This window comes from Lolium perenne, chromosome 7 (assembly GCF_019359855.2).
Source record: "Lolium perenne isolate Kyuss_39 chromosome 7, Kyuss_2.0, whole genome shotgun sequence".
Classification (NCBI taxonomy): domain Eukaryota; kingdom Viridiplantae; phylum Streptophyta; class Magnoliopsida; order Poales; family Poaceae; genus Lolium; species Lolium perenne.
In genome coordinates, this window is record NC_067250.2 from 262,902,805 (window position 1) to 262,911,979 (window position 9,175).

The 9,175-nt window shown below is 46.7% G+C and overlaps 1 protein-coding gene and 1 long non-coding RNA gene across 2 annotated transcripts; both read right to left on the reverse strand.

The window, feature by feature from the left end:
* Window positions 1-213: 213 nt before the first annotated feature.
* LOC127312981 (3,9-dihydroxypterocarpan 6A-monooxygenase) lies at window positions 214-2,223 on the reverse strand. Its single transcript, XM_051343526.2, has 2 exons — window positions 1,226-2,223; window positions 214-1,136 (listed from the first exon to the last, which is right to left on the reverse strand). The coding sequence occupies exons 1-2, from the start codon at window positions 2,171-2,173 to the stop codon at window positions 507-509; spliced, it is 1,578 nt and encodes a 525-aa protein (XP_051199486.1). The 5' UTR covers window positions 2,174-2,223; the 3' UTR covers window positions 214-506.
* A 4,619-nt stretch (window positions 2,224-6,842) lies between these two features.
* LOC127315311 (uncharacterized) lies at window positions 6,843-7,389 on the reverse strand. Its single transcript, XR_011749017.1, has 3 exons — window positions 7,310-7,389; window positions 7,125-7,225; window positions 6,843-7,016 (listed from the first exon to the last, which is right to left on the reverse strand). It is a non-coding gene; the product is annotated as an uncharacterized lncRNA (long non-coding RNA).
* Between the last annotated feature and the right edge of the window lie 1,786 nt (window positions 7,390-9,175).

Sequence of the window (9,175 nt, forward strand, 5' to 3'; positions counted from 1 at the left end):
TGGAATATCAGATACACCTAAGAGGTCGTTTGGTATCCATCATTTGGGCCTGGAATCCTGGAATTCATTTTGGAATTCCATAGGTGGGCTGTTTGGTTGACACAGAATTGTGCTGTCATTTCATTTAGGAATTCTAGCAAAATGACTCCATGGGTAAACATTATTCCAAGCTGAAACCCGTCATTTGCAATTCTCTATGGAAGCCTCTACACATTCAATATTGAATTCTGCTGTCATTTGCAATTCCTGTGGCAACCAAACAAGTGTATATTTCTGAAATTACAATGTAAATGAAATGAATACATGTATTCATTTTCAAATGCTACAAACGAAATGAAAGCCCGGCTTCCAAACGACCTAAGAGTATGCTGTTGGCAAGCCCAAACAAAATGACGTGGTACAAAAGATCTGTGCCTGCATCTAAAAAGCCTGGTTTTGACTTTTTGATGGCGGGCTTCGGAACGCGCCAATCTTTTCCCCTTACATCTGACGTGGCGGTGCTTCACTCACGGCAGCGGCAGGGGGTGGAGGCGCGGCGCGACGGCGCAGACGAGCGGGCGCTTCCGCGGCAGCGTCAGCCCGGGCCCTTCCTCCATGTCCACCTTGTCCGCGCCGCCGGCAGGCCGCCACTCGAAGCACTGCACCATGGCGGCCAGCGCGGACTGCACCACCAGCAAGGCCAGCGACGCGCCGGGGCAGATCCGCCGCCCGGACCCGAACGGCAGCATGTGGAAGTGCTGCCCGCGCACGTCCGTCCCGGCGTTCGCACCGCCGTCCAGGAACCGCTCCGGCCGGAACTCCAGCGGTTGTGCCCAGCTCGACGGGTCGCGCCCGATGGCCCATACGTTCACGAATATCGTGGCGCCGGCCGGCACGTCGTACTCGCCCACCTTGCATTGCTCCGGGGACTGGCGCACCACGAGCGGGCCCGTCGGGTGAAGGCGCAGCGTCTCCTTGGCCACGGCCTGCAGGTAGGGGAGGTTCGGGATGTCTGACTCGTCGGCGAGCCGGTCCTTGCCGACCACGGCGTCCATCTCCTCCTGCGCTCTCCAGAGCACGTCCGGGTTGTTGATCAGCTCCGACAGCGCCCACTCCACCGTGATCGTCGTCGTGTCCGTCCCCGCCGCGAAGATGTCCTGAGCCAGCGATCATTGATTGTTAAGCACTGACATCGTTGATGAACAGATCGAGAAATTGATGCGACGTGCTTTTGTGGAGTACGTACCAGCATGAAAGCCTTCATGTTGTCCCTTGAGAGCGGCATCTCGGCGGCCTTGTCTTCGTGCATGTCGAACAGTATGTCAAGAATGTCCTTCTCCTCGGCACCTTCCCCGGCGTCGGCGCTGTCCCTCTGGTGCCGGCGCTTGGCCTCCCGCGCCGTGAGGATCCTCTCCATCATGGCGTCGAACTTGCGGTGCAACGCGTCGACGCGCTTGCCGAGGCCCTGCACGTCCCAGTTCCTGAAAGCGCCGATGTAGTCCTGGAGGTTGAACGTGCCGGTGAGCACGGCCGTCTCGGCGACCAGGCTCCGGAACTCCTCGGCGCCGTTGTCGTCGCCGGTCCACCGCCGGCTCATCACCATCCGCGACACGATGTCGCCGGTGAGGCCCATGAGCGCGGCGTTGACGTCGACGGGCGCGGGCGCGGCCAGGGAGAGGGAGGCGACGAGGCGGGCGACCTCCTCGCGGCGGACGTGGGCGAGGCGGTCCAGGGTGCGGCCGGCGAGGAGCTCGTGCACGCACGCCTTCTTCATGAAGCGCCAGAAGGGCCCGTAGGGCGCGAAGGAGAAGTCCTGCCCGCCGTAGGTTAGGCGGTGCACCGCCGCCGGCTTGGGGCGGTCGAGGAACGCGGCCTCGTGGGTCTTGAGCACCTCGCGGGCGGCGTCCGGGGAGCAGGCGGAGATGCAGGGCACGGAGCCGAGCCGGAGGAAGAGGAGCGGGCCGTGGCGCTCGGCCAGGCGGTGCAGCGCCTGGTGCGGCAGTGGGGCGAGGAGGTGGAGGTGGCCGAGGATGGGCAGGCCGAACGGGCTCGGCGGGAGGCGTAGCCCGCCGCTGCTCCGGCGGCTGATCACGGCGTACAGGACGGCGGTGGCGCCGGCGACGAGTAGGAGAAGTGGTACGCTGGTGCCGGCGGGGGTGAACAGGGATTGTGCCGCTGCCAGTGCCGCCTCCATGCTGACGGATGAACCGGAGTTGACCACCCAGCTAGATTCTCTTCACTGCTTGTTCTTGCTTGCTCTATGATTGCTACTAGTTGCATGGTTATTTATAATTGCTGTGAGTAGTTAGCCACTTCATCAATCTTCTACGGATTACAAACATTTTTTTTTGGAAACTGCTGGGCGTCCCCCGGGGGATCTGATTTCCCAGCCCCCGGGTCGCCAGCCGTTGGATGGAACAACCTCCACCGTACGATCTGGTCGGAATTAAGACATTGTCCCGCTTTTGCTGCCGGGCAGCAAAAACTTGCGAATTGCAGCAAAACAGCTAAATCAGCTTCCCCCGTCGCCAACCTCTCCTCTCGGGCGCCAAGCTCTCAAGATCGGCGACGGCCGCGCGGCAACCGCCGGAGACAAGCCCCTGCAGCAACCTCCGCCGCGTGATCCATGGCGCATCTGCTCCGATCCGTGCTGTACCCTCCTCCAGGCCATAAGAACCACCTAGTCCCACCGCCAATTGTTGCTTCAAGCTCTGGATCTAACCAGGGTCCTCGCCGGCGAGCTGCGGCAGATACGGCGAACGCCAGAGCAGGAGAGCCGTTGCAGCAACCCATCCATGGAAGATTCAACAACCCTCCGGTGTTTTTCAACCAGAACCCCGAAGATGACCAACCAGCTGCATCGGTGAGTTCTTCTCTCTGAATCTCCACGAGTTCTGCTGCTGCAGTTTGCTTCTATGCTGCAAAAAAACTTGTAGACCTAGTAACCGTGTAGCCAGGTGATGAAAATTGCTACACGTGATGGAATTGGCCTTTGTATTAAGAAATATTTGTGCTCATGCAGCAATGATGCTGCATATAAAATTATTGCTACAAATATAGTGCTGCACATATTCTTCATCATATATAGTTGGTCATTTATACTTCTCAAAAAAAAGTTCAACAGGAAAAAAAAGTGCTGCAGAGGTAGTCTGGATTTTGGACTGCATATTGCTACAGAAAAAGTTGCTTCTAGCTACAAGACTATAACAACAATTCATGTTATGTCGACAGGGGTTTGTTGCCGACAGCATCCTTCAAGGTTTTGACCTCAACAAGCCAGCGCAAACAGAAGGTTATGATGGTGCTGATCAAGATGGGAATGATGCAGCAAAATTTGTTCCTGGACCAAATAGTACAGCAAGTGCAGGTGCTTCCAATGTTGCTGAAGAAGATGGTGAAGAAATTTGTTCACAGCCTGTGGTTCCATTTGTTGGGATGATGTTCGATGACCTTGAAGTAGCAAAACAAGTATACAATGACTATGCGTGGAAGCTTGGTTTCGGCACACGCATTGGAAACACCAAGTATAGCACAGCACGAGGAGTGCCAAAGGACACAATACTGAGCAGAGTGTTTGAGTGTGTGCATACTGGTAAACCAAAGAATGAATGTAAGAATGTTTGCTGCGAGAAGCAAAGAAGCTGCTGCAAAAGTAAAAGAAGCTTCTGTTGATATGAGCAACATTGGTGAGCAAAAGTCAAGAAGCAAACAAGCTGGTTCTGAGATGGACGTGAACGAATCAAAGCAGCGTAATATTTTGCTTCGATGTGACTGTAAAGCACATATGGTTGTTGGGAAGCGGAATGGCCATTGGTCTCACATCGTTTTTAAAGAAGATCACACCCACCCAATGGTGAAGCTAGCAGGGAGGCGACGCTACTACAGATCACATAGGAAAGTCCCAGAAGAAGATTTCCAATTCCTACAGACGCTACATAATCAAAACATTACAACCGCTCAGATAATGGGTTGTCTAGGAAGTGTGCATGGTGGCGACCCAAGGACGCTAGGCTACGTGAAGAGAGATGTGTCTAACATAAGGACAATGCTGCGAGAGGAAGTATCACAGCGTGATATGAGCATGGTGATTGAGTACTTTGAACGCAGGAAAGCAGAAAGTCCAAATTTCTTTTATGACACACAAGTTGATTCAAACAATGCTGTCAGAGGATTATTCTGGGTGGATGGAAGGACCAGAGCACTATACCCCAAGTACAAGGACTGTGTTTTCTTCGACACAACCTTTTGCACCAACAAGTATAATCTTCCTTTTGCTCCAATCGTGGGAATAAATAACCACACACATACGATTGTTCTAGGTTGTGCTTTGCTACCGGATGAAACAACAGAAACATTTAAGTGGGTATTTGAAAGGTGGATGCTCGCAATGAATCAGATGCACCCGCATCATATAATGACAGACCAGGACCAGGCTATGGCTACGCAATTGACAAGGTATTTCCAAATTCAAGTACACGGATGTCTTTGCCGCTACCATGTGCTGCACCTAGCAAGGAAAAAGCTTGGTCCAAATTTGGGAGAAGGCCATCCATTTGCAGATGCATTTTACTCATGCATATATGGAACTGATACTATTGAGGAGTTTGAATTCTGCTGGCAGCATATGCTGCGAAGCTTCGACATGGCAGAGAACAACCACCTCAATAATATGTGGAAGAGCAGAAAGACATGGGCACCAGTTTACTTCAGGAAAAGTTTTTTCCCATTCACAAGCACAACTGGAAGATCGGAAGGCCTTAACTCATACTTCAAGACATTGGTTCGCCCTAGTGACTCCGTGTGGAATTTCGTGCAGCAGTATGAGTTGTGCCAGAATTTGATGTTGGATCGTGAAGACAATGCGGGCTTCACAATGGAGACGACGACAGCAAAGCTTTGGGGCAGGTGAGACTCTTCCATGCTACACAACAATTATACATTGTCCCCCCAATGAATATGTAGCATTGTTTTATTATTACTGGAGCATTTACTAATTACATTTGTGACAAAAACAAAATGCAGTTACAGCATTGAAGAACAGGCATTGAAATTTTACACAAGGGAAGTCTTCGACAGGTTCCAAAAAATGGTTCAGAGTTCAACAAGATTTTACCCTATCCATGTAGAGGCAGAAGGCTTATGTTTTGATCTTGTTCCAAATCAAGACCTTGATGTGAAAACTTATCGGGTTGCAGTTAACCCTGAAGAAGGATTGTACACATGTGGATGCAACATGTTTGAGATGTGTGGTTTAATATGCCCACATATCATTAGGGTGATGGTGCACCTCAATGTGCAGCAAATACCAGGAAGATATATGCTTGAAAGGTGGTCTGCAGCAGCAACAACACATGCCCCTGAACCTGGGACAAATACAATCAGATTTGGTGTCCCAACAAGTAACACACTCAAGTACAACTCACTGTGCAGAAAGATGAACCAGTTGGCATCTGACGCATGCTTTGATGATGATACATATGTTGCTGTATCCCGCATTGTTGACGAAGCAAGCAAAGTTGTTGCTACAATGCTGAAAGCAAAAGGTCAAGTGCAGCAGGAAGGAGAAGGTTATCAGCATAGACAGAGTGAGGACCAGAGACAGCAAAAACCTGAAGCTCCACAGCAACAAACAACAACAGTAGATGGTACTGCAAGTCACCAGGTGAAGAATCCTCCACGTACGAAGCCAAAAGGTCGCCCAAAGATAACAGAAAAGCGGAGGAAGACATTGGTCGAGCTGCGGGATGAGGCAAATGAGAAGAGAAGGAAGAAGCAAAGTGAACCTAAAACACCAAAAGAGCCAAAACCAAAGAGGAAGTACAGGAAGAAGAAGTGTCCATTCTGTGGTGATGAAGATCACATATCTGTAAAGGATTGCAAGTACATGAAAATTGCTTTGGCTAGAGAAGATGCAATGCAAGCGGGAGCAGATTTGACGTTATAGATTGCTTCAGCGAGGAATTATACATTTAATTCTGAAAAATGTTGAGATATGTTACAGATGCTTACAATTATAGTATACAAAGTTACAAATGTTGATAAAATGCTACAGATGCTACATTGTTGATTTTCTACCCCAGGCTGTCTTATATTTATTTTGTAACCTGGATAGTGTAAAATGATACTGGACAAAAATTGCAGCAACAAACAGATGCAGATGCAAAGACTTTTAGCTTGTGAAAACAGCATAATAGATATGAGTTTGCAGCAACAAATTAATTCCAGTCAGGAACATACTATATTTGTCATACTGGGGACACAAAAGGGATCATTTGAATTGACAACTTCTTGATGGTTGAAGCATTGAAGCATTTTATTGTATCATCGTGTTTGCATCATAGTAGAAAATGGAAAAGCTCAACCTAATTGCTTGCAGCATGCATGTTGAAAAATAAAAGGTTAGGTAACATTTGGTTTGAAGCAAAACTTGTTTATTACATTGTCAGGGAGATAAACTCTTTGTGTGAAGCAACACTTAAAAATGACGGAAGTGCATGTACCACAGGTAAAATTGACAGCAAAAATATATGAGCATGGTAGCAAAGTGGGTTATGTATTTACAGCAAACAAAATCAACTTATGTAGCAAGTAAAAAGAGAATGATACTGGAAAAGACCATAAAACATGAGAATACTTGTCATACTTAAACTCAAAACATCATCCATATTCCAGAGCCAACATTAAACTTATATCTGGTAGATTGTACTGAGAAAAACATAAAAAGAACTGATCATTCAACTAACAGGTCCAACATATAGAACCATCACCAGAAGCCTAGTTCTACTCCATGTTCCAGTACATGGTTACAGTTACATAAAGGCAGCAACACCATGTGTTTTGAACAAAAGCTAAACTATCCCTGCTGCAAATCCTCGTTCATTATCACGTCGACATCATCACTCTGGTTATCCCTGTTGTCGATTAGGCTTGCTGCGAGCAACCTTCGAAAATCTGGAACTACATCATTCTCGAAATTTGGCATGACTTTCCCATTGAAGTGCTCCATGTAAAGAATGCTGTAGAATCCACAGTCATACCTGCATCAACCAAAAAAAATGGTGAAAAACAAAGTAAAAAGAGGAAAGAAGCAGAGAAACATTATGACTGTATCATTTAATTGTCAAAAAACAGTGAAGCAAACTTACAAAGTGTCTTGCTGTGGATGGTCAGGTGTGGTTTCCTTGAATTTCCCAAAGTCAACCCATGAAACTTTGGACTCGTTTGCAGTCCGGACGAAGTTGGAGAACTTTGGAAAAAACAAACAGCATGGGATAGTAAGGACAAAAATAGTTGAAGCAAAACATTAAGAAAAAAAGGTGGAAATTGCTACCAAGTTGTTTGCTGCTTTTGCTAAGCTGCTCACACCATTCTCTGGCATCATTGAATCAAAAATGTGAAATTGCTTGCACAAGAAGTTGATGCAGCATACAATCCAGTGATCGGCTTGTACAATGGGCAGGTAAAGCTACATACAAACAGAGAGATAATTTAAGAATGAAGAAGATATACATGCATGAGAAACCTTGAAATTGCTCACAGAAACAAGAACACACACGAAAAACTCACCATGTCATCTTTCAGAATTTTGAATTTGCTACATGCAATTTTGAACTCTTTCATGACAGAGGCAGGGTCAAAAGTAGAGGTTTCTACAGCAAGCTTTTCCTGTATGTTTGGAAAACAATAAAAGATGATGAAACAAGTGATAACATTGGACAAGCTTGGAAGAGAAAAATGCAATAAATTACTCACCGCAAAGTACGGAGAGAAAGCATATCTCTTGTGATTTCGGGGATTCTTCTCAGCACTTGCTTTTGCTGCATGATTGAACTTCTCTGTCCAAACTGCCATCACTACATTGCTCAAATATTGGCGTGGACGAAGAGCTCCAATGAAGGACTTGTACGAGCAAAAGAATCGACCAATCTTCAGAAACTCTTTGCTGCAGCAATGGAAAACCAACAAACACTTTTATTTTCAAAGAATGAAGGAAAAAGGGTAAGATGAAACACAAAACCCATGCAGCAAAAAATAAACAAAAATGACACGGAGGACTCACGCCACTTCATTCTTCTTCTTCCTCTTGAATTTCCGTCCATGTGAAACATATTTGTCGTACTTACGCACAACATCTTGAGAGACCTTAATCTTCTTCAGCTTCGGAGGAGAGAGTTCACCCTTGGCAGCCCTCTTGTACCTAGTTTTCTTTTCAACAGTTTTAGCACCAGTACTAGCATCTTTTGTGACAACATCTGCAACAACATCTGAAGCAGAAAAACACAGACAAAAACCATTTTATGCTGTGAAAAGCAAGTGAGTACTAAAAATAAACATTTAAACAAAAAGGAGGAATGTAGCAACAATTATTATGTAAAGTAGCCAAAACAGTATACATAATGTAGCAACAAAAAAATGAAAATGCAGCAAATGAACATTTTAAGCTCAAGGAATACCAGAAGGAGAAGGGCTTCTTTCAGCCACAACAACAGTTGAGCCCACATTTAAAGGAATACCAGCAATCAGACTTAGTTTGCCATCGGCAGCAAAAAGTTTAGCTCTCTTAATAACTGAAACATCTGCAAAAACTTTCAAAACTTAGTAAACATGAACAATGAAAGATGAAAAAAACTTGCTTAGGCAAAAATGACCTGTGTTTGTAGGATGTTGCGGTGACACGTTCTCGCCCAAGTGATCTTCAGCATCCCTGGATGGTATGGGTGGTGTTGTACCCTCCATAACTTTAGGCTGCTCAGAAGCTAGTAAAAAAGAACAGATAGTTAGACGATCAAAAAACTACAATTACAACACATAAATAAAGCAAATGTGTCGTCAAAGCTTACATGTGTCGTCAAGCTTCACTACAGAAGGAACATCAAGAAAGCGGAGTAATTTCATTGCGGGAATAGTGATTTGATCTTCGGACACAACAACTACATCCGGATCCCGAGAGAATAGCTCCATTGATGGAGGGTCGGGGGCTCTATTCCAAGCTTCTACAGATATACCCTCCGGTATACGAGCAAATGGTGGGTTTGTAGGTGACATCACAGTGGCTGTCAACAAAACCTGTTCACCAGCAACATCTCCACCAAGAGAAGAATCCAACAACAGCAATAGATTGCGGCATATCCACGACGAGTGTGCGTGAGTCCATGACAGCAGCCCTTGCTTCGACAACAAACTCGTCGTTGTCTGT